Below are 25,130 nucleotides of genomic sequence, written 5' to 3' on the forward strand. Positions count from 1 at the left end.
ACTCCACTGCTTCCTGAGACTTCTCAATCTCATTTTCTCATCTGTAAAGTGGGGATAATAGTAGCGTGTTCCCTACAGGTTGTGTGAGTATTAAATGAGATCAGGCATGTGAAGTGCTTGCTACATAAATGCTAGCTACTTTTATTACGGGGAACACAGTAGAGACTCAGTAATCTCTGCATTGATGGCTTTAATGTCCTTTATTTCATCTCTATCATTTCCACTTCTCCGTACATGTGAATGCCATTGAATTTCAAGAGCAAATGTGAAAGGACCCTAATGAAATGATTTGCTTCTTTAGTGTGATATATGTTTATAAAAAAAGAAGGCAAATGCCAACATTTGTATTTCCTTTTACTCTGAAGACTGAAAACCAAAAAAAGGTTAGTCAAGTTATAAAATCAAGTATACTTATTTGTTATTTTGTGAGTTTCTATTAATTAGCTAATCTCTGTGGGCATGTACATTGGTTGCGGGCACATCCCCAGTAGGGAGTGTGCAGGAGGCAGCTGGTCGATGTTTCTCTCTCATCGATGTTTCTAGCTCTCTATCCTTCTCCCTTCCTCTCTGTAAAAAAATCAATAAAATATATTAAAAAAAGGTAAATGTATCTTTTTCTAAATTTTCTATATGAAATATGTCTTACTTTTATAGTCAGAATAGAAAGCAATACAAATGATCTTAAACAAAACAAAACAAAACACCTCTCACATATACAAACCAAAACCTAGGGTAATCATATCAAACTTTGATGTCCAGGAAAACAGAAAAAATGACTGGGAAGGTTTTGAGAAAGCCAGCAAGTACAAGGTCCTGAGTCAGGTGCCCGACGAGGGAAGCAGAGTCGGCCACACCAGTGGAAAGATTCAAATGCAGAAGGCATGGCCGGAGGGAGAGGGCTCGGGGCGTGGGGCCAGCCTTGGGGAGCCTGCTCTGGAGCCTCCGTTCCTGCCTCTCACTTAACATTGAGTGACTCCTTGAGGGACATACTAGTAGAGAGCATGCGATACCAAAGGGCTTTTGGTCACCTTACTGTCCCCCTTTGTTATTGGACTCTCCCTTTGCTTAGGGGACCTCCTCTTCTCAGTGGCTGTGAGCTTGCAAGGAGGGTGTGCTTCTCAGAGTTCCTAGAAGTGAGCTTGGTATAAACAAAGGTGCATGTGTTAAATTCTCCGAAGGGCTACCTATGTCTAACACACAAGTTCAAGTCCTAATATTTATGACTCCTTTCAACACTGGTCTGAATTTTCCCAAATCCTCAATATAATTCTTATTGTTGTTATTTAACTCTAACAATATGTCTATCCCCATCTCATGAAAATCTCTCCTCTGTGAGAGGCTTTATCTGCCCTTTAGAATACCTTGTTTGTCTACCCTTACATTCCTGCTGGATTCCACGCACCAATTTCCCCCAGCTGTGACCCTGGACCATCAAGAATAATTCTCATGAGCCCATCATAGAGTGACTGGCAATCTTTTTCAGTGACAAGAAAAGGATGCCTTTAAAAGAAAAGTCTAAAGTCATCAAAACAATGCAATATCCTGTGTGAAACAATGCCTTGAGGTTTGAGGACATGTGGTTTGATCATGTGCCCGGAGAGAAGTTAAGTTGGAGGTGGCCTCGGATGACGGAGACTCGCAGGCCTTGGCGAGTGTGCCCTCAGCCCACCTCACACTTGGGGCTCCTCCGGGAGGAGGGGCTGCAGCTCTGACCTACCATTAGCACAATGATCCTCAGGCTGCTCCTGGCTCTCAACTTCTTCCCGTCAATTCAAGTAGCAGGTAAATGATTTTGATTTCTTTCCTTCTCTGAGTTTTAACCGTGAAATTTGGGTATTTGAAGTATAGTTTTGCTATAAAATGGCTATCTGCTATTTAGAAGCTCACTGATTCTCAGACTACATTATGATATTTTAATGAACATCTTTTTGGAATGAAATAAAATTTATTTAGCTATTAGTTGAAAATGTCATATATATATGTCATATATGTGTGTGTGTGTGTGTGTGTGTGTGTGTTTTCAATTTAAGAAAACTACTAATAACAGTTTGGTTCTGAATGCTCTGGAATTAGACTGCTTGCATTCATGTCACAGACCCATTTCTCACTAGCTAAGCTGAGGCTAGTGTTTAAACTCTCTAAGCCTCAGTTTCCTTATGTGTGGAATGGTGATGATAATAAACTCATCTCAAGGTTATTGTGAAGATAAAATGAAATAATCCATGTAAAATGCTCAGTGCTTGGCTGGCAAGTTAAGTGTTACTTGTAATTACTATGTCTACCAGGATTGCATGAGTGCCAAAATGAATTTGGAGTCATTACATAAACTGGCACAATACAGATGCTAATAAATTAGTTTTTTTTGTTTTGTTTTGTTTTTACAATTGGCTGAAATCCATTTCCTTAGATTAAAAACCCTTAGGGTCCCAATGATGATGATGACGAGGAGGATGAGTACACCTAACACTATTACAAACCCCGTTTCAGATGAAGAGATGGAGGGGTAGGAATGATAATTTGCCCAAGATTATACAGGTACTAGTTGTTGGAACCAGGGTTTGATGCTAGAGCCTATCTATGCTCTTGACCTTTATGCTATCCCACCTAACATGATGTGGTTTATAATTTTATAGCTGCAGACACAGCCAAGGTTCAATCATCTTTAGAAAAATCACAATTCCAAACAGAAGGAACTTGTTGCTTTGGTGGGCTAGGGTGAGAGGTGTTTGTTCAGCTTGGTCTTAGAGTTGGAAAAGGGTCCTGCTTGGCTCAAAAATTGGACTGATAGGGGTTGATGGGATGTTTAAATATAGTTATTTCTTTCCCTTGAAGATACATTGAAAAACCAGTACCTTCAATTTTCTATTTCATTTATTTTGGTGTGAGAAGACCGTACTATTTGTTGTTCTTAAATATCATGTGCACGTGCTCCAAAGGGTATACTTTCCCAACCTGCGTAAGTACAATAGTTACATAAATGCCCATCTGTTTCATTGTCTGATGTGCCAGTGAGAACATTTACAAATTGTGTGTATTTATAAAAGGTCTTCATATAATGAAACACAACTGGTGATGTGACAGGTTTTGCCCCAGTGTCTAGGACCAAGCATTTAGAGCTACTAAATTCATTTAAAAAGTATTTTTTTACATTTATTTTTAACAAGGTCTTTAAACTCTATTTTTAAGGGATCTTTAAAATTTATTTTAAAATAATATTTAAAATTCCTTAGTTTATTAGACAGCAAAGAATTGGCAGAAAAGAAGGAGAAACCTCACTCAGGCAGAAAACTAAAATTGGTGATTGTACACAAAGTACTTTGCTGATGTGCCTTGTGGACAGCCATCTGCCATCAGTTCATTCAGTGTCCTTTGAAGGTATTTTTTGCACGACTCAAAGCTTTATATTTTTTCTTTAGAACATCTGTTAAGAGGGGGTAGCTAAAAAAGCCGTCAGAGTTCACACACGCAAAACCTTTGTTTTTTCAACTTTAAAATACATCTGCTTTTCAAACGCCAAAACACCCTCCTAATAACTTTTCAGGTTTGATGCTGAGTGGTCAGCCAATGAAGTAGGAAAGGGTTTGGGGTAGAGAGGGCACTTTTGAAATGCTTCTTCCAATGGAAAAAACTGATGAGAAAACACAATGACAACATGCACAAAAGTATAATCCATTTTAATCAGTGGTGCAAACCCTCCCGTGTGCGCTCTCCTTCTCTGTATTTACCCTATAAGAGGAAATACCAAGATAATTCTCTGGTCAAAGTGTAATTGTATTCTTCAGGATTGTGAGAGACTACTGGTATGTCAGTGTTGAATGTGTGTATGTGTTTAAAAAACAGAAGAACAGTTCTCCCCACCCCCATGAATTTAATAATCCTAATGCATTGGCTCACAGCGTAGTTTAAAATACTTATCCTAGGAAGGTTAAACCTACCCTGATTCTTCATGATTTTACTGATACTCTAGAAAGATCTTTATGGCTAAATTAAAGAAATATGACCTAGAAAGTGTGAGGAAGCCTTAACTTAGACAACTCCTTTGCTCAAGTTACGTGTTTTCTACCAGATTTGGGTAATTGTGCCGTTGAGATCCGTAACAGAAGATCTCGCTGCGCCTTGGAATGTGAGTCCAGCTCAGAACGGCAGCCTGGAAAGAGGCCTCACTTGGGATTGATGATGGAAGGAGTGTGCATATTGTTCGTAGGTGTGCAGCCGATATTGGCTCTTTTTTCAGCAAGCTAGTTATCCACTCTGGAGACAAAATCAGGACGACACCACTTAGTTTTTCCATGAGAGCATTTATTTTCATTTAATCTTAGCAAATAAGCCGTCAGAATGGCCAGTTTGAGCAGGATTGGTTTCTCCAGCGCTGCTGCATTTCCCTCAGCATGTCTTTTTCTGAGAGAGCCAGGAAGGCAGAAAGATGGTATCTAATCATTTCAATGATCAGCAAAGCAAGCTAATTAAAAACTTTATTTTTAGTTCAGCAAATGACCCCTCTGAGGTAGCTATACACAAAAGGGAGTAATCCACCTCTCATAAAAAAAAGCGCTGCTCTGAGGCTGGACGTGGGAAAGTACGGTAAAAAGAGGAACATCAAAAATGCAACGTAACCTGCAAATGGTTCTATCTACCTGACATTCAATACACTGTAGCCAGTTTTCCTGATGGCTCAGAAAGTGACTGGGTGTTTTTGTCATTTCAAGTAAATGTGATGGACATTTCAAAAGTACAGACCTTGCTAAAGAATTGTCTTTTGTTCTAACACCACTCCCTCCAATAAGGTACTACTTTTTATGTTTTTCAAAGGCAACTATCCAGAAAGGACTTTTACGGCAAGGACTGTAAAATTAATATCAATATGCCAATGTCAGGAAATAGAATGAGTCATTTTCACAGACAGGCTAGAAATAGAAATGAATCTGTGATCCTAACTTTGAAGCTCTCACATTCAAACCTCTACTCTGGGTAGGTGGGAGACATAGACTGTCCTCCTTCCTAAGGTCTTTATCCTATGATCACGAGTGTATAAGTTCTGTATGACTATTATTCAGCTTTTATCATGTGTGACTGTCCCACTCCCAGTATTTCCTGTGTGCAGTGCACACTAAGTTCCACTCACCTGGCTACTGCAGGAGGTAGCGTGGGGAGCACCCCAGCCCTCCTAACCAAGTTCTATGAGCTAAAATGTCAGCACTAGCTACTCACTTTTTTTTTTTTTAAGAGGGAGAAAAAGAATGCGTACAAGCAGTGAATACTGGAGTAGATTCATTGGGGGGCCATGGCCTAAGGAATGCCAGCCTGCAAAGCTCACACTGCCTTCAGAGAAACAGAAATGCCCACCCCGATCCAACAAACCACCTGCAGAGAGAGCAGAACCGGTGGGCCTGGGAGGGAGCCATCTGTGCTAAGCCTGTGCTTCCTCGCCCCCCCCCCCCCCCCCCCCGCCCTGCACTAAAGGCGTGTGAGCTGCCAGGCAGGGCAGGGGCCCTCACAGTCCTCACGAGGAAGAAAAATCAATGGAGTCCCCTTCCCCCATCGTTTTGAATTTTGGCACATCTCTGTGTGGCAAAAGCCTCCCGAAATTTCACCACCTGCACCATTCTTAACTCAGATAAGCAGAAATAAGGTCGCTTATACTGCCTTAAGGTTTGTCCCCGCTGGCTACCCTCCCTGCCCATCACCATGGTTTGGTTCCTATTAATTTCGGATGCTCTCCTTTAAAGCAATGACAAAAAAAAAGAAAAAAGATAATGAGTATAAAACATTATCTACAGAGGCATAAGCAGAGCACAACACTGCCGGAGAGCACAGATAGTAGACAGGATGCCCACTCCCGGACAGGGAAAACAAGACAGAATGCCCACTCCCGGACAGGGAAAACAGGTTAGTTTTAGGATGACCAGGGCACACTGTCACCCAGGCTTCCCCTGAGTGTTGGCTGAGGACCTGACCCAGGGGTGTCAGAGCATGGAGAACGGGGGCACGAGGAATGGGGAGAGATGGGAGATGGGACTCCTGCTTGGGGCTGTGAGAAGGAAATCCTGAAAGAGACCCAAGGAAGCTGAGGGACCTAAGTCGTGCCCTCCCCACCCCAGCGGGTGGCGCTGGCGTGGATGTCCCCGCATCTTCCAGGCTAGCGCGGGGGCGGTGGGTGGGCCTGGAGCAGGGAGATACAAGCCCCGAGGTGCCGTGAGGGTTACCGGGGGCCCTAGGCTGTTTCCCCACGTTGGCAGCATACCAGGAGAATGGGGCCGCTCCCCGAGGGCGGGGGTGCATGCTAGCTGCAATGATGGGTATCGTGCGGCTTGGCACGGGCTGCCCAGGCATCAAGGAACCTGGGCCTGGTGTGACGTGGCTGGGGCGGCGGCATCCGCTGCTGCATCAGAGGGTAGAGGGGGTGGGGGTGGGGGTGGGGGTGGGGGAGGGGCACTGCTGGCGAGGCATCATGCCGGGGTGCCCTGCTGCTCCCTGCGGGGCCGGGCCAGCCCCCCTGGAGTGCTAGTGTCCACGTGGAGGGTTCTGCCCACGCTGCTTTCAGCTGCTCCACGTGCAAGTCCTGGCGTTCAGCAAGCAGGTGCTGCCGCTGTTCTAAGCCTCTTTCTGTCCACCATCCTTTCCGGCCCCTCAGCATGCCCAAGTGTCATCTCCAGTTTCGTCATCCGTGTCTCAACCAGGAGAGCCACCTTGATCTTTCTCTCGCAGGGCAGCCAGGTGCTTGGCTTTGGTGGCAGCTGAGGAGAGAGCAGCTGCTGTGGCTGTGGCTACGTTTCCTTCAGAAATGTGACGCTCTGCTCTGTTGTTCCCAATGCCACTTCCTCTTTCTTGACAAGTGTCACTGAGTTCCTTGTTCTCGGGCCTCCTTTTCCTGGGATTGGGTTGCCTCGCTAACTTCACTATCCTCTTCCTTCTTGGTATTTTTCGTTGTCTCAGTCTTGTGCTTTATCAGCTTCATCCGTTTCATTTCCCCCTTTGTTTCTGCCTGTCCAAGCTGCTGACCATCAGGATCTGTTTCCATTTCCCCCTCTTCCGCTCCTTCAAGTTCTTCTGGCTCATCAGGCCCATGCCTGAGATGCAGCTGCTCTCCAGGCTGTAGGTGGGATCCAGCTACTTCTTGTACTTTCTCGATACGAGCTTCAGCCAATTCCTGGGGTACCTCGTCCCCGATCCACGGAAACTCCTGTAAAGATGTTTTTGCTGCAGCAGATACCACACGGAGGGTCCACCCCAGATACCAAAAGGCCAGCAGTGCTCATGCCGGGGTTTCCTGGCTGACAAAGGGGGACAGGCTGGTAGGCCAGGGGCCCAGGGGAAGCATCTGAATCCTCAAGGGATGGGTCCTCAGTGGAAAGCCTCAAAAAGTGGAGGATGCATTCAGCCTGAGTACGACTTCCAACATGTTCTGACACTGTTCCAACCATCCTTGTACATGTCCAGGGCCTCCAGGAGTAGCCCGTCTCCTGCTCAGTCCACTCTCTTCCGGCGTGAGTAAATGTCAGTAGGGAGACCACAGTTCTGCAAATCAGCTGGTTTTTCCTTGTTCTTCTCCGGACCTGAGGTGATTGAAGATGTAGAGGCACAAGCCCAGAGGGTGTGTCAGTCAATACGCTGACATGAGGAGTAGGAAGGATGGCTCATTGCCATGGGTTGACTTTCTGGATCCACTGGGTGGTCAACAACCCCCCCCCCCCCACTGCTCTAGAAAGGCCTGAACCCTCATCACAGCACACACATCTCCAGTCAAGTTCCTCCAACATGGCCAGATATTCTTGGGGGTTTAGGCGATATGTGTCAATCATAAAATTTTGATATGCCAAACATCTCTCTGGAGTCTTGGATTTGTTTTTTTTCCGATGAAAAACTCAGGAAGAGCATGTTGTTCAATCATGTGAATGTAGTTATAACCAAACCATGACCACAGCTAGGAATAGTAATGTGATTGGTCTTCTATGTCTCATTATCTTTACCAAGGTCAACTGCATGGCTCTGATCACCTTTGAAGGGATCTTCATCTTCCTTTCCTCCCGTGGTGACTGTTTCTTCATTCTGTTCATCTAGATCAGCTAAGTGCCCCGTTCACAGGTGTATTTTCACTATCTTTCTTTGGACTTAAATTTTTTTATTTATTTATTTTTGGAATTACCACTTCCTCTTTGTTGGGTACAGGTATTGGGTCTTCCATATCCTTGGTAAGATCTTCTTGCTTATCTTCCTCTTTTTGACATCTGCATTTTCCCATAAAGATTAGCTTGGCCTTTCTTTCCACTTTTCTTCTGTGAGTCTGTGGGTGTGGGAGGTGGAGAGGAAGGTGAATGTTGCCTCTTCAGAGCATTAGCTAAGGCCTTTCTTTTTATTTTTTTAATTTTACTGATTTCAGAGAGGAAGGAAGTGGGAGAGATAAAAACATCAATGATGAGAGATAATCATTGATTGGCTGCCTCTTGCACGCCCCCCACTGGGGATTGAACCTGCAACCCCAGGCATGTGTCCTTGACCAGAATCGAACCTGGGACCCTTCAATCCGCAGGCCGATGCTCTATCCACCGAGCCAAATCAGCTAGGGCTATCTAAGGCCTTTCTATCTTTTCTCTCTGGACTTCAGACTGGATCTTCACTCTTCATTGAAATTTGCTGTCAAAAACTCATGGGCTTTGTGTTCTGTCCACCTCATAATCCTCCTCATTCATCCATTCATTGAAAACATTAGTGTCTCAAATCCATTTTGCATGAATCTCCCATGGATTTTCTGGAATTAGTAGACTTTCCACATTAACATCATTATTATGGACCCAAGTGTCATAGCTGTCCAGATAAAACCCCTAATGTACTAACACCTGCCTGTCTTTTCTCTTCATGGGTCTCAATCACTCTTCATCTTCTTGTGAGGAAGGATACGGATAAATGTGGTGGGAAGCTTTTGACTTCTCATCAGTAAATGTCCCCTGATGTCATTTGATGATATCTTTCAATTTGTTAGCCAGCTTCAGATCAATGTCTGGAATTATGTAGATGTTGGGTCTAGTCAGACAATTGCTCTGCACCAATGTCTTTTTAAAAAAATATAATTTGTATTGATTTCAGAGAGAAAGGGAGAGAGATAGAGAGATAGAAACATCAATGATGAGAGAGAATCATTGATTGGCTGCCTCCTGCATGCCCCCTACTGGGGGGAATCGAGCCCACAACCCAGGCATGTGCCCTTGGCTGGAATCAAACCTGGAACCCTTTAGTCTGCAGGCTGATGCATATCCACTGAGCCAAGGGCTGTACCAATATCTTTTCAATGTTCATAAACATCTCAAGGTTATGATCCATTTGGGATGGATTCTGTAGATCAAACCTACACTATCCCTGTTCATTTTTATACTAGAGGCCCATTGCACGAAGATTTGTGCAATAGGCCTTCCTTCCCCTGGCTGCTGGCACCGGTTTTCCTCCGGCACCCAGGACCCAGGCCTTTGCTCTGGCCACCGCCTTCAGTCTTTGCTCCAGCTGGAGCGCTGCTCCTGTAGCTCCCTCCGCCCCCTGCCCTCCCCTTCATAGCAGGCGTCCCGCCCCGCCTGTCTGCTCTACGCCTGCTTGTGTGCTGCCCAGAGGCCCGGAGCGACTGGGGGGGCGGGGCCGTCGCCATCTTTGTCAGTTTAATTTGCATACTCACTCCTGATTGGCTGGTGGGCATTGCGAAGTGACGGTCAATTTTCATATGTCTCTTTTATTAGTGTAGATGTGTAAACAGCCACAAGAATGTGACACAAGATGCCTTCAGCTTTGAAATCCATAAAACATTTTGCCAGGAGTTTGGTGAAGGCCGGGTTGGTGACATACTTCCTAAAGGCATCTTTCTGGAAATGAAGAAGCTGCACCACAGCCTAGCCAGCATTTTATTGGTAGGTGCATTGGCATGAACATACTTTCTTGTAGTGCTTGCCCAGCCAGACCTGCACCCAGCACACCAATTCATACTGTCTCTAGGATCTCCCAAAAACTTGCTAGCTGGGTCCCCATGCTTCCATTGTTAAATGTCCAGGCCCACCACTGTCCCCTGGCCTGCTGCCACCTGCTGCTGTGGCCATCATTGCCATCTGTTGGCCCCACCACCTGGCCTGCCCTGACCCAGATGGCATTCCAGTTTCCACCTGAGAGTGTATGTCTCTTTTATTCTGATTTCTTTGATTCCTTTGGCCAATGACATGGCATTGTCATAAAAAAAGGTACCCAGAGGTTTCAGTCTGAGAATCATTGCATGAACATTGGTTTCTGAAGCTGGAGGGAAGGTAGCCCAGGCCCAACTGAGAAGTGAAAAGTAGGTGTCTAAATTCTTGCCTGTTACTCTCATTTTGATGACTATAGAAGAGAGATGTGCTGTATGGGATCAACTGCTACTCAGTCACTCCTTTACAGGATGTGAAAAAGAGACTCAAGACTTCTTTGGCCTTAGTATTTCAATCCTAATTTCATAGGCATTTTAATTTAGTCTGTGTGTGTCACCATGTAGGTTAGCTGTGTTTATGTTTTCATTGCTAGAAGAGAGCCTGTACCATGGTGGAGAATTTCTTACTTAACTCCAAGCTGCAACTTTATCTCTGCATCATCATGACTCTCATCCTTTTCATTCGTCATCATCTTCGTTATCTTGGGGACTCTGGCTGCCAAGGCAACCAGGTTAATGGTTCCTGATGGCGTCATCAGAGTTACTCACTCACTGTTCACTCTGACCTCTGATCTAATGCTGAGCCCCTTTCTACAGTGTCAGGGTCACTTTGTTGCCTCACAATCCACAGTGTAATGTATTGATTACTGCAGTAACTCCTATTCATCACCCACTCATTCACATAAGAATCTGAATTATTGAAATGTATTACACTTTAACAATGACATAGATTTCCTTGCTAAGAACTTAGGTGGGTGTTTGACTTGGACTTTTTTTTTCTTGCTGAGAAGATAACAGGCTGTGCTTTTCATTGCTGAGGGATACTTGACACTCGGTGAAGTGTCAGAATGTCACTGTGGCTGTGTTTGCAACTTCCATGTGACCTTGAGCACTTCTAATAACCAGGGTACATAGTTTAAGATCAGCTTTAGGAATGTGGATCCAGGAGGGTTCCATTTCTGAGCCACAGACTCTATCCCATAAAGTGTGGTTGAGAGTGGGCGCACACGAGGAGACCGTTTCTTTCAACTACGAGGCTCCTTTGGGGACTAAATAGGGTGTTAGTAAATGGCATGTCTTGAAAGTACTGGATTCCTGTTTTCTAAAGTGCTTGCTTCTTCTGATGCTTTGGTAACACAGGCCTTTAGTCATGTGCTCATTCGGATATTTATTAACATCTTCTATGGGCTATTCTAGGTCCTGCGACAGGTACAAAAACCCACTTTGAGCTTCAAGGAAGTAAAAATGAGAACTGTGAAATCTTTCTAAAAATTTTTCCCCATTAAGGACTACCATCATGATACTCTGTTTACATTTATTTATTTTGTGGGAAATGGTTATAAGCAGAAGAATCCATTGAATTGCTAGAATTTAACCACAGATATTTAGAGATGGGAGGGAACTCTGACATCTCTCAATGTATAGAAAAGGAAGTTGTGCTGATAGTTCCTAGAAGATGCTTATAGAAAGATGACATTGCAGTGTTTCCTGGCATTTTATGCTGGACCCATCTTACTTATCCAATCTCCTTCCTTCCTTCCTTCCTTCCTTCCTTCCTTCCTTCCTTCCTTCCTTCCTTCCTTCCTTCCTTCCTTCCTTCCTTTCTTCTCTCTCTCTCTCTCTCTCTCTCTCTCTCTCTCTCTCTCTCTCTTTCATTTTTTAAAAAAAATTGATATCAGAGAGAGGAAGGGAGAGGGAGAGAGAAATAGAAACATCAATAATGGGAGAGAATCATTGATCGGCTGCCTCCTGTAAGCCCCCTAATGGGGATTGAGCCTGCCACCCGAACTGGGCATGTGCCCTGACCAGGAATCGAAACACTTTAGTAAGATTAACTTTAGTAAGATTAACATAGAATAGTAAGCCTTTATGAAAGGTTGGGAATTGAACTGGATTTTAAAGAAAGATAGGATGTAAATGGATGATGTTAACATATATTTTGCACTCATAATGTGCCAGGTACTGTTCTACCTGACTTTTTCTGTATAAAATCATTTACTTTCCCCTAAATCCTATGAGGCAATTTCTATAATTATCTCTTTCTTATAGATGGGGAAACTGAGGCACAGAGCAGCTACAGCAACTTGCCTATGGTCACACAGCTAGTGAATAAATCTAGACACTCTTTCTTCAGGGTTCATGTCTCACCAATGCTCTGTTGCCTTAGGAAGGAGACACAATACAAATAAAGACATTAAACAAGGAATATTGTTTTATGTTCTTGGAACCAATGGCCAGTCTGAATGTTGGGAGACTTGGAAAGGTAGGGTAGAATCAGGTCAAACAAAGAATTGAATATTGATAATAGAAGTTCACACTTAATTTTCAAGGCATTGTGAAGAAGCTGAAAGGTTTTGGAAGTAGGACAGTCTAGAATAGGTATGGTTGTGGAGACTAATGTCTAGAAGATTATGTCATAACACTGTCATTTTACCAAGAAGAGGGTAGTAGATTAGAATTTGGGTGCCAAAGGTGGGACTAGAAAGAAGTGATTATTAATGAGAGATGTTCTGAAAGTAGAAGTTCCAGGACTTAGAGCCTAGTTTGGGATGAAGGCAAAAGAGAGGGAAGGGTCAAGAATAATGCCAGGGTTTTTGGCTTAACAGAGGAATGGTGGTATCACCACCTGAAACCAAGGGTTTGTGAAACAGAGTTTTGGAGAAAAATTGTGTTTAGCTTTAGACAAGTTCAGTTTGAAGTAAAGGCTTGAGGTGTCAGAAAAATGTCCAGTACGAAGCTGAAGATATGGAAGCTGGGTAAGAAAAAAAAAATAGTCTGGTTACGAGTCAGCTGAAGAGAATGGTGGGCTAGTGAAGGAGGCCAAGAATGTGTTTGAAGAGGCCAGGGGAACAAGGCTAGTGAAGTATCATTAAAGTCAAAGGAGGAAAGAGTTTTAAAAAAATCCACAGTGGTTAAGTAGCATTAATAGGTTAAAGGAAGGAGAAGTGAATAATAACTTGGGAAGGCCACTGGTTTGGCTCCAAGGAGGGGAGTTGGGACTTTTGAGTTTAGGCAGAGTGGTGGGGAAGCGAGATAAGACTTTTAAAGGGTTAAGAAAAAGGGCAGGAAGTTACTAAAGTGAAAACAATTAGGAACGTTTATCAGCTATAATGTTTACCACTGTATTTTGTACATAGCGGGTATGTAATAAATGTTTGCAAACGAAGTGACTATTATGTTTGACATGTGGAAGAAACCAAATGCTGGTCTTGAGTGTGAGTGTGTGTGTATGTGTGTGTTGCAAGTTAGAGGGGAAAGAGAGCTGTTAGGGAAGAAAGGAGGAGGAGGTAGAAGGAAAAAAGGATGGAGGCAGTTTTCTCCAGAAGATGAAGAGGAGGATGATTTGGAGCATGGGAGATTAGCAAGAGGAGGACCAATATCTAAGAAAAATGGGGAGGAAGAAAGGAGATTTATAAGGACAGAGATGTGTGAGGATGAAGCTAGGGGAGATGAGCAATTTGTACTGGCAAACCTAATGTTAAAGACTAGATATATATAATTCTCTCAGAACAGGTCTCTGTGTTAAACTTATATCCACAAAGGACACTGGGATAATACAGACCTTGACTTTGAAGCCCATGTGTACTTGAATTTGCTTGAGCCTTCAAAAATGCACATTATAGCTTGGCGTGGCCTTGGCTCATGAATGAGATAACACACAAGGTTCAGTCCAACCCTGCCCACCATCAGGGGCAGGGCTCTCTTTTCTAGTCAGGAAAGTTACTCTCAGCATCTCCATGTGTTTTATTGGAACAAAGATGTGGCTGCTTGCCCTTGGCTTTGGAAAGGCCACGTCTATTATTTTTTTCACCTTCTTCTTCTTCTTCTTTTCTTTTTCAAGCTCAAAAGCCAAAGCTACTGATCTTTCAAGGTAGGAGGATGTGACTAGGAGTTTTAAGTCTGTCACACTGTGGCACAGCTTTTCTAGGCCTTTGTTTTCTCATCTGATACATGAAGGGGTTGGACTTGAAGACATCGCAGGTATATTTCTGGCTTAAAAATGCTGCTTTAGTGGAATAAAAACTCTGGCTTTTATCAGCTCTATCAAGGCAACTCAACCACCCTCCCACTTTGTAGATGCTCTTACGATCTGATAGAGAAATACGAAGAATTGCAAGCCAGCCATTTCTGAAATCTCCTGGAGAGATTGCAAACCAGGATCTGAGATACTAATATGCTTTGAAATGACTGCAAGAGTTTAAGGGACATATTGTCTTTGCTCTCTCCCCGCCCCCCCCCCCCATTTTGTTATGTAATGTTGAGTTTCAACACATCAATTATTTTCAAACTTCTAGAAGATTCTGTATGTGCCAAGGTGGTCTGGAGCAGGGTTTTTTTTGGAAATAGAAGATTTAAGGAGAATGAGACAGGCAGGATCAATGTATTCTCATCTTTTTTAGAGTTATTTTAAGTGAGGGCTCAGAATGATGGTGACTTAAGAGAAAAATATATTTCCCAAATTTGGTTACTGGTTTAAAATATACATTTAGAAAATAATATATTAATATAGGAAGTCCTTTGATACCTGTGAGATTTCTTTTTATCTGTTAGCTGAATTGCCATCATGACATTTATGTAGAAAGCTATAAAATCATTTTTTATTCCTGTTCACCATCACCAAGCATAACCGAGCACCAATGACTTGTCCATCCTTTCTATCCCAGCTGCTACCCCCAGTTCAGACCCCATGAGCTCACATCAATACTATTGCAACCGCCTCCAATGAGTCTCTGCCTCCACTCGAGCCTTGCTCCAAATCATTACATTCTGCACTAATGTGCTAACATCCCAAAGGAGCTTTTACCACTCTGTTCTGAACTCAGATGTCTTTAAAGTCTCCTATTGCCTTTCTAGCAAAATACACATGCCTTTTATTGACATTAAAGGCGTGTCCATCCTCACTTACTTCCTTGTTAAGTAAATGGGATGCTCTGCTAAGTCTCCAGTAAACCCTTACACTAAAAGTTCTCTCCTTCACTTTAGCCTGTCTAGATTTGCCCCAGATTTCATATCCAGCTAAAGCCCAGCCTACTCAAAAGCCTCCAGAATCATGTCATCTGGCAACAAGGCCTCTGACGTGTGACTGTCAGTGAATCTCTATGGGGCTCATGTACCATACATGGCTTTGGAGTATAGCTAATCGTGCACCTGCCTTAGAATTTCTCCTAGAAGGAAAAGGCTGTGTGTTTTACATCTTCCCATCTCCCAAGAACCTAGTACATTAGGCCCCATTACTTATTTGCTGAATGAATGCATGACTTTGTCACGGTAGAAGTTAGAATGCCAAAGAACAATTTTCTGACACATCAACATTTATTTTCAGAAAGTACTTATTGATCGTTTTGATAATTTTTTCTCTCTTAAGAATTAATTGCTAAGATAGGACTGAGAAGGAGAAGGGTCAGATGGTCACAGGTTGAAGGGTATCCTGGGCCTGAGCAGGAAATATACTCTGAGAGAAGTTATGGTAACTTCACCAGCTCTGTGGTCAGGAGGGAGGTGTCCTTCTGTGCTAGGGAAACCAGTGTCACCTTTACAAAACAATCACAAATATCATAGGGCAAAATGGTTGAAAATAGAAAGCTTTCATTTTCTTTGGTTCCTGCCTAACATATTGAATTCTGTACAGTCAGAACTTAAAAATGGAATAAAAGTGATTAGGATTTTCCAACCTAATTTTTAAACTGCAAAATAAACTCTGATTGGGATGTGCTGAAATGGAACCCAAAAAAAGTTCTTAAGAGGTTCTGAAGGGAAGTCAGATTGCTAACTAAATATCTACTATATATTTTCTACTGTGCCTTTAACTTCCCAATACAGATTTAGGTACTGAGTGCTGCCTACTCTCTGGTTCATCAGCCTCCATGTGGTGTTTTATTTCTCTATGGTGCTATGATAAAGAAAAGGAAATATGAAATATGGTAAATTAAACATGACAAATAAATGCAATTCACAAAGACTGAATAAAAGGATTTTCCTAAATGAGGTTTAGACTGAAAAGGGACTTTATTATTGACAAATGTTCATGTTCAAACCCTTTTGTACACTTGGGCAAGCTGAAATGGAAGAGCTGCCATGGTATAATTATTGCTTGTGGATCTGAAATAATTTATGAGGCATTTCATGTGACCATATTATCTGTAGGCCTTATCTGGGATCCATCTATGCCCTTCAGGAAGTCTTTGCAATGGTAAGCAAAATGTTTTCTGTATGTGCATTAGAGGCACAGACTGTTTGGAGACATACTTTTTCTAAATATGATCATGAAATTAAGTCAATTTTGCTGAATTCACAAAGTTTGCTTTCTATTCACTCATGTTTCAAAACATTGCCTGTAGAATCATTTATAAACAAACAAATAAATAAAACCTTAGCCTTTCCACCATTTGTGTGACCTTGCTTAGAGAGTTATTTACTTAATTTGTTTTCCGTTGGCTTTCCTAGAAAACAAGGGATTGGCATAGATTATCTCCAGCTTTCCTACAGCTGAGTACTTTTTGTAGGATGGGACTCCAGCAAAATGGTGGAGAAAGTGGAATTTATCTTGGTCGTGTTTTTCCCCACTCCATTTACTCCCCCACTCAATGGTATTCTTCTTCCTAGCTCTCAATTTAGACATGCTGTACCATCCAATGATATCAAACCCAACTTTTAGAGGATCTAAAATCAATCACTGAAATTGTGTTGAAGTTTTGATGCAACCTGGCAGAGAGAAAATAACAATAGATTAGGAGGCATGAGGCATGAGCCAAGTCTTAAGGGTCACTTACTTGTCCTATAACATTGGGCAAGTCATTGACTTCACTGACCCCAGTTTTTCCACATATAAAATGGTCATAAAGATGAATACCTTGCCTATTTACTTCACATGTTAATATGGAGTTCATATGAGACAAAATAGGAGAAAATGCTTTGTAGCCCTATTTAATTACTAATTTTTTTTTTTGTAATCTCCAGGATATTTTCTCATTGACTTTTAGAGAGAGTGGAAGGGAAGGGGAGAAACAGAGAGAGAGAGAGAGAAACATTGATGTGAGAGAGACACATCGATTGGTTGTCTCCTGCACACACCCTGACCAGGGCCAGAAATTGAACCTGCAATCGAGGTGTATGCCCTTGTCCGGAATTGATCCCAGGACCCTTTAGTCTGAGGGCCGATGTTCTATCCACTGAGCCAAACTGCCTAGGGCTATAATTACTAACTTAAATCAACATGTAGATCCTTTCAGGGTCAAGGTTCTTTCTCTAGTACTTGGAGCAACACCTTACAGATGGTTATCCACTCCACCTATACAGAGAGCTGATTTGGTTATTAACATAGTAATTGACCTATTTACAATAGGTATAAAGGGGAAGATTTTTGTTGTAATCAAGCTTTCTCTTCCACTCCATTCTCATGGAAGCACAAGCAACTTTCAATTTTCCAGAAGTCAATTATAGCACAAGATTCACAGATTATCTGTGAGAAATCTTTTAGCTCTCAATGCCTTGCTCATAAGCAGCAGATAAGTACATTCTTACCTCCAATCTACTCTCATGTTGTCTGTTGTCAAGGAGGAGTTGTGAGGGAAAGAGGTTTGAGGTTATTGCTTCCTGTCTCCACACCTTTAGCTGGTTTAGCTGAAGGAAAGACTTTGAAAAGCAAAGCACTAAATTTGTCATCAAAACAACTTGTCAATTCAGTTACAGAAATGTCAGTCAAAGCAATTTTTTGATACCATAAGCAAATACAATAGATGGGTTGACAATGTTTCTCTTTTAACCTAGTAGGTCTGACCTAAGTAGACTCACAAGAGGGAAAACCAAAATGGGGAGACAAAGAAACATGCCCCAAATGAAAGAATAGTAGGAATGTTCAGAAAAAGAGCTAAATGAAATGAACAAGCAATTTACCAGATATAGAGTTCAAAAAAATGGCTATGAGGATGCTCAAGAAACTTACTGAGCACTTTCAAAATGAGATAGAAAGCATAAAAAGGACAGAGAAACCATAAAAAGAGAACCAGCCAGAAATGAAGAATGCAAGATCTGAAATGAAGAGCACACTAGACAGAATAAACAGTAGGTTGGATGAAGCAGGAGATCGAATCAGTAATATGGACAACAAGCCAGCTGAAAATACGCAATCACAGGAGCAAAAAATGGAGGCTAAATAACATGTCACTAAACAATGAATGGATTAATAATGATATCAAAGAAGATACCAAAAGATACGTTGAAACAAATGAGAATACAAGAATCCCAAAATCATTGTGACACAGCAAAAGCAGTCCTAAGAGGGAAATTCATAGCATTACAGGCCTACCTCAAGAAACAAGAAAAATCTCAAATAAACAATTTAACTTTAATTTAAAAGAACTAGAAAAACGAGCAATAAACAAAGCCCAAAGTGAGTAGAAGAAAGGGAATAATAAAGATCAGAGCAGAAATAAATGAAATAGAGGGGAAAAAAAGAAAGAAAAGAAAGAAACAAAAGATCAATGGAACCAAGAGCTGATTCTTTGAAAAGCTAAAAAAGATTGACAAACTTCTAACATGACTCATCAAGAAAAAAAGACAGAGGACCCAAATAAATAAAATAAGAAATGATAGAGAAGAAGTAACAACTGACATCAAAGTAATACAAAGAATTCTAAGAAAATATTACAACTATATGTCAACAAATTGGACAATCTGGATGAAATGGGTAAATTCCTCAAACACACACACACACACACACACACACACACACACACACACACACAAACACACACAAAAAACCACACACACATAAAAAACAATCTTCTAAAGCTGAATCAGAAGGAATCAGAAAATCTGAATAGAAAGATTACAACTAATGAAATTGAAGCAGTCATCAAAAATCTCCCAACACACATAAGTCCTGGACTGGATGGTTTCACAGATGAATTTTACCAAACATTCAAGGAACTAACACCTATCTTCTCAGACTATTCCAAACAATTCAAGAGGAGGGAAAACTCCCAAGCTTATGTTATGAGGCCAACAATCAGACAAGAAGAATAAAAGGTATCCAAATTGGAAAGGAAGAAGTAAATCTATCATTATTTGCAGATGACATGATATTGTATATAGAGAACCCTAAAGATTCCATAAGGAAGGGAAAATACATTTACAGTATTTATCTAAAAACTCAGCATATAAACAGCATGTAAGTGGACCTGCGTAGTTCAAACCCATATTGTTCCAGGGTCAACTGAATATTTTAAAACACCATTTTGAAAATACTAGAATGTTATTTTCCACTTTATATATTACCAAGATCAGTTATACTACAACTCTCTGAGAATCTTGCTTAGTTGAAAGTATCATGTCTGTAAAATTGAACTGAAAAGTTGCAGGAATTAATTGCTTTCAAATTTTTTTTTTTGTAAATTAACTATATTTCGACAAGCTATGCTAAGATAATGACCATTAATATAATGACAATGAGACCACTTTAATTCTAAGTACTCATTCATGATAGTGCCACAAAATTATTTAATTCCAGCTTATGTGTTTGCTAGTTTTTAAATTAAAGATAATGATATCTCTTAGGGTAAATGAATGTGCTCAATTAACCATCAGTTTTCATTTATGTTTATTTTATACTTTCAAAATACAGCAGTTCTACATTTTGAACACCTCGTTTTATATGCTTCAATTCATTCAGCTTTTGATTTGTATTTCCTCGAGACCCTTAGTTTTCAAGCCTTTTGAGAGCAAGGATCACATGTTACATTTCTTTGTATACTCTGTGAAAATAATAGGATCTCATTAAATAACCCATAAGTGATGGTGATCTGGCTGTATCATTATCCGTAGCTAAGCCTAACAGCCATCTCATTAAATCCTTATTCAAAATGTGTGTCTCAACAATAAGTTTAGCTTCATTTATTATTCATTCAACAAATACTCCCTAAGAGCACTAAAAAGTAAACATGTAAAGAATCAGGACTGAAACCAAGATGGCGGCATAGGTAAACACCTAAACTGCTGCCTCGCACAACAATTTCAAAACTACAACTAAAAGAAAAAACGGACATCATCCAGAACCACAGGAAGGCTGGCTGAGTGGAAATTCTACAACTAGAAGGAAAGAGAAAAGCCACTGAGACTCAGGAGCTGTAGGAGGCAGAGGTACTGAGATGCATGTGCATGCGCGGAGAGGACTGGCAACTGAGTGCATGGTTGGCTTTCTCAAGTGGGAGGGAGACAAAAGCTCCCAATTGCGCTGAACTCCAGTTCCGGGCGAGACTCTGGGGACCCAGACTCATTCGGGGAGAAACTGGACTGTCAGGAAAGAGAAAAGCACACTAAGACTCAGAGGGGCTGCGGAAGGCAGAGGTACTGAGGTGCGCACGTGGAGAGGGCGGGCAACAGAGTACGCGGCTGGCTTTCTCAAGCGGGAGGGAGACAAAAGCTCCTGACTGCATTGAACTCCAGTTCCGGGCAAGACTCTGAGGACCCAGACTCATTCTGGGAGAAACTGGACTGTCTGGCAGCAGGCGGAACTCGAGGGCGGCTTTCTCTCAGAGGTGCTTGCAGTGATTACCATGGGACACTGAGACACAGGAGCCTATTAGGGCAGGGCTGACAGGAAACCAATGCTGTCTGCTCCGCCCTGAGACTCTGCCCCATTCAAGCTGAGCACAGAGGCTTTTGCAAGTCTTGTCTCATAAAGGTGTCTCCAGCACAGAAGTTCTCCCAGCGTAGACACAGCCAATTGGCCTGGAGGTTAATTCCTCCCAGTGATACCAACAACAATCAAGGCTTAACTACAACAAGACTGTGCACACAGCCCACAAAGGGGTGCACCAAGAGTGTCCACCTCAGGTAACTGGGGAGGCTGAGCCACTGGGCCCTATAGGACACCTAGCACATAAAGCCACTCTATCAACTCAGGGAAGCAGCCAAAATGCAGAGACAAAGAAACAGATCACAAATGAAAGAAATGGAGGAAAGCAAACGACTAGATATAGAGTTCAAAACCACGGTTATAAGGTTTTTCAAGAATTTCCTAGAAAAGGCCAATAAATTTAGCGAGACCCTAGAGGATATAAAAAAGGACCAACTAGAAATTAAGCATACATTGACTGTAAAAAATATTATACAGAGACCTAACAGCAGACTAGAGGACTGCAAGAATCAAGTCAAAGATTTGAAATACAAAGAAGCAAAACACACTCAACTGGAAACGCAAAAAGAAAAAAGATTCCAAAAATTTGAAGATAGTGTAAGGAGCCTCTGGGAAAACCTCAAGCATACCAACATCCGAATTATGGGGGTGCCAGAAGAAGAGAGAGAGCAAGATACTGAAAACCTATTTGAAGAAATAATGACCGAAAACTTCCCCCGCCTGGTGAAAGAAAGAGACTTACAGGTCCAGGAAACGCAGAGAACCCCAAACAAAAGGAATCCAAAGAGGACCACACCAAGACACATCATAATTAAAATGCCAAGAGCAAAAGACAAAGGGAGAATATTAAAAGCAGCAAGAGAAAAACAGTTAGTTACCTACAAGGAGCACCCATACGACTGTCAGCTGATTTCTCAACAGAAACTATGCAGGTCAGATGGGAGTGGCAAGAAATATTCAAAGTGATGAATAGCAAGAACCTACAACCAAGATTACTCTACCCAGCAAAAATATCATTCAGAATTGAAGGGCAGATAAAGAGCTTCACAGATAAGAAAAAGCTAAAGGAGCCAAAACCGGTTTGGCTCAGTGGATAGAGCGTCAGCCTGCAGACTGAAGGGTCCTGGGTTCGATTCCGGTTAAGAGCACGTACGTTGGTTGCAGACACATCCCCAGTGGGGGGCGTGCAGGAGGCAGCTGATCGATGTTTCTCTCTCATCGATGTTTCTAACTCTTTATCTTTCTCCCTTCCTCTCTGTAAAAAATCAATAAAAATATATTTAAAAAAAAAGAAAAAGAAAAAGCTAAAGGAGTTCACCACCACCAAACCAGTATTATATGAAATGCTGAAGGGTGTTCTTTAAGAAGAGGAAGAAGAAAAAGGTAAAGATAAAAATTATGAACAACAAATACATCTCTATCAACAAGTGAATCTAAAAATCAAGTGAATAAAAAAATCTGATGAACAGAATAAACTGGTGAATATAATAGAATCAGGGGCATAGAAAGGGATGGACTGACAATTCTCGGGGGGAAAGGGTGTGGGGGTGCGGGAAGAGACTGGACAAAAATCATACACCTATGGATGAGGACAGTGGCGGGGCGGGTAAGGGCAGAGGCAGGGGTGGGAACCGGGTGGAGGGGAGCTATGGGGGAAAAAAGAGGAACAATTGTAATAATCTGAACAATAAAGATTTATTAAATTAAAAAAAAAGAAACAAAAAGTTCAAGCTGTCTCGATAGGAAAACCCAACTTGTTTTTTTCTGTGGCTTTGTTTTGCTTGGCCTTTTTCTTTGTGTACTTAGAAGAAATCATTGGGCAGGTTCCGATGGGAAGAATCAACGCCAGCAAGAAATGCCAGCATCTCCCTCTTTTACGGGAAGTTTGGGTTAGGCATTTGTATTTCTGTTTACTGAGCCCTCCAGGAATTGTGTTTCTGTTACTAATTATTTGGATTCTGTTGTAATGGGCATTCAAATTCTTCCTGATTTAACTTTGAGAGCTGATATAAGAAAAAAGATGAGACTAGGATTCCTTTGCAGAAATTTTTAAAAAGGAGGACTTGGTCGGGGAAACTGAGTAAGGCTGGAAAGAAACCCTAGATGGTTACCCATTTTGATTTCTTCTCCTGGCACCCACAGAGAGAAGGAGGAATTGAAAGGAGGGAAGAAAAACAATGTTACTGTACTCCATAGCATTTACTGTATATACTCCAGTAGTTTGCTTAATATGTTTTGTCTAGCTCAGAGAGTGACACCTTCCCAAGATGCATGTAGGAGAACTGTTTATTTTGTTAATTGCTTTACTTTGATTTCAGAAAAAAAGTCTTTATACCCTTTTCTAAACAAATGATTTTTTCTCCTCCAGAAAACAAGATTTTGGTGAAGCAATCACCCATGCTTGTGGTGTACAACAATGCTGTCAACCTTAGCTGCAAGTATACCTACAACCTCTTTTCAAAGGAATTCCGGGCATCTCTTTACAAGGGAGCAGATAGTGCTGTGGAAGTCTGTGTTGTGAATGGCAACTACTCCCATCAGCTTCAGTTTCGCTCAAAAACAGGATTCCACTGTGATGGGAAATTGGGCAATGAAACAGTGACATTCTACCTCTGGAACTTGTTTGTTAACCAAACAGACATTTACTTTTGCAAAATAGAAGTCATGTATCCTCCTCCTTACATAGACAATGAGAAGAGCAATGGAACTATTATCCATGTGAAAGGTAACATGCAACTCTACGAATGTACCACTTTAAAGAAATGGTTTTCAACTGTAGCCTTGAAAACTAGGTCCTGATGAGTAGTGGGATTAGATAAATCCCAAAGAGGATAGACCAAAGAGGAAGTCTACACATTCTAAGCTTGTGATATTTTGCATATTTTGGTCCCTCTCACATCCTATATACCGTATTTTCTGGCTTATAAAACGACTTTTTAACCTAGGAAAATCTTCTCAAAAGTTGGGGTCGTCTTATATGCCGGGTGTCATCTTATAGGGTGGGTATATCCCAAACTCTATATTTTAACTGGAAAAGTTGGGGGTCATCTTATACGCCCAGTTGTCTTATACGCCAGAAAATATGGTAATAATCCTATATAATAAAGAGGTAATATGAAAATTGACCATCACTCCAACACACATAAGATGGCCACCCCCATGTGGTCAAAGATGGCTGCCCCCATGTGGACACAAGATGGGCAGCAGGAGAGGGCAATTAGGGGCAATCAGGCTGGCAGGGGAGGGTAGTTAGGGGCAACCAGGCCTGCAGGGGAGGACAGTTAGGGGCAATCAGGCCGGCAGGGGAGCAGTTAGGCATCGATCAGGCTGGCAGGGGAGTGGTTAGGCAGGAAAAAGCAGTTAGGGGCAATCAGGCAGGCAGGCAGGCAGGCAGGCAGGCAGGTGAGTGGTTGGGAGCCAGCAGTCCTGGATTGTGAGAGGGATGTCTGACTGCCCGTTTAGACCCGATCCCAGTAGGTATGATTGTGAACCCATGGCTGCCCAACCCCACCCAGCACCAAGACTGTATGTAGTAAGTACAGGGCCTACTGGGATCGGGCCTAAAGAGGCAGTTGGACATCCCTCGAGGGGTCCCAGATTGGAGAGGGTGCAAGCTGGGCTGAGAACCCCCCCCCCCCCCCCCCCACCGCTGGTGCATGAATTTCGTACACCAGGCCTCTAGTTCTTCCATAATGTTCAGAAGGAAGAAAATGTATTCAAGTGCCGCTCCCATGTCATTTAATGCACTCTATTCTATTTTTCAGAGAATCATCATTGTCCAGCTCACCGAACTCCTGAGTCTTCTAAGCCATTTTGGGCACTGGTGGTTGCTGTTGGAGTCTTGGCTTTGTATAGCTTGCTAGTAACAGTGGCTCTTTTTACTTACTGGGTAAGAGAAGCAGCACTGCTTTCATGCAAACTTTTCTGCCACATGTGATCCGATCAGATTCAAGAATTTTGCCTATGTAGTGTATTTTCTGTTTAACATGTGATATTTATTAGTTTCTTTCCCTTGCTAGATTGAAGTAGGTTCTCTTTTAGCCTGTCCAACTTATTCTGAGATAAAAATCTGACAAGCATTCTATTTTCCAGAAGGCACTGGTTAGGTGGCCAAACAGAATAAAAAGCTAAATGGTTAAATAAGGGTGGGGTACTAAGGGCAGTTACTTTTTTCTCTCCCCATTTGCAGTATCATTATGACATATAAAATAGTTTTAATGTGTACATATGTATAAAAATCTAAGCAACTTTGGAATCTAGACAATTGAAGTCAATGAAGTACTTTGGCTCAGGGTGAAAAATCATGAGAAATTTGGCTATTGAAATTATGCATTCAAACCTAGC

At 42.0% G+C, this 25,130-nt stretch overlaps 1 protein-coding gene and 1 pseudogene across 4 annotated transcripts in view; one reads left to right on the forward strand and one right to left on the reverse strand.

The window, feature by feature from the left end:
- Nucleotides 1-1,647: 1,647 nt before the first annotated feature.
- CD28 (CD28 molecule) overlaps nucleotides 1,648-25,130 on the forward strand; it is a 31,445-nt gene continuing 7,962 nt past the window's right edge. Inside the window, exons 1-5 of one of the 3 annotated variants that reach the window (XM_079782236.1) lie at nucleotides 1,657-1,782; nucleotides 7,972-8,082; nucleotides 9,725-9,887; nucleotides 23,155-23,511; nucleotides 24,551-24,675. In XM_079782236.1, the coding sequence (XP_079638362.1) occupies nucleotides 23,184-23,511; nucleotides 24,551-24,675 (453 nt within the window). In that variant the 5' untranslated portion in view covers nucleotides 1,657-1,782; nucleotides 7,972-8,082; nucleotides 9,725-9,887; nucleotides 23,155-23,183. Of the gene's footprint in view, nucleotides 1,783-7,971; nucleotides 8,083-9,719; nucleotides 9,888-23,154; nucleotides 23,512-24,550; nucleotides 24,676-25,130 lie in introns of all 3 variants that reach the window. The other 2 variants (XM_079782237.1, XM_079782235.1) reach the window with 2 other exon arrangements.
- LOC307106492 (SWI/SNF complex subunit SMARCC1-like) lies at nucleotides 5,964-10,623 on the reverse strand (annotated as a pseudogene). Its single transcript has 6 exons — nucleotides 10,559-10,623; nucleotides 10,216-10,289; nucleotides 9,735-9,993; nucleotides 9,277-9,366; nucleotides 8,568-9,047; nucleotides 5,964-8,335 (listed from the first exon to the last, which is right to left on the reverse strand). The product of its transcript is annotated as an SWI/SNF complex subunit SMARCC1-like (transcript).

The sequence above is a fragment of the Cnephaeus nilssonii genome, assembly GCF_951640355.1.
Source record: "Cnephaeus nilssonii genome assembly, chromosome: 10".
Taxonomy (NCBI): Eukaryota; Metazoa; Chordata; class Mammalia; order Chiroptera; family Vespertilionidae; genus Cnephaeus; species Cnephaeus nilssonii.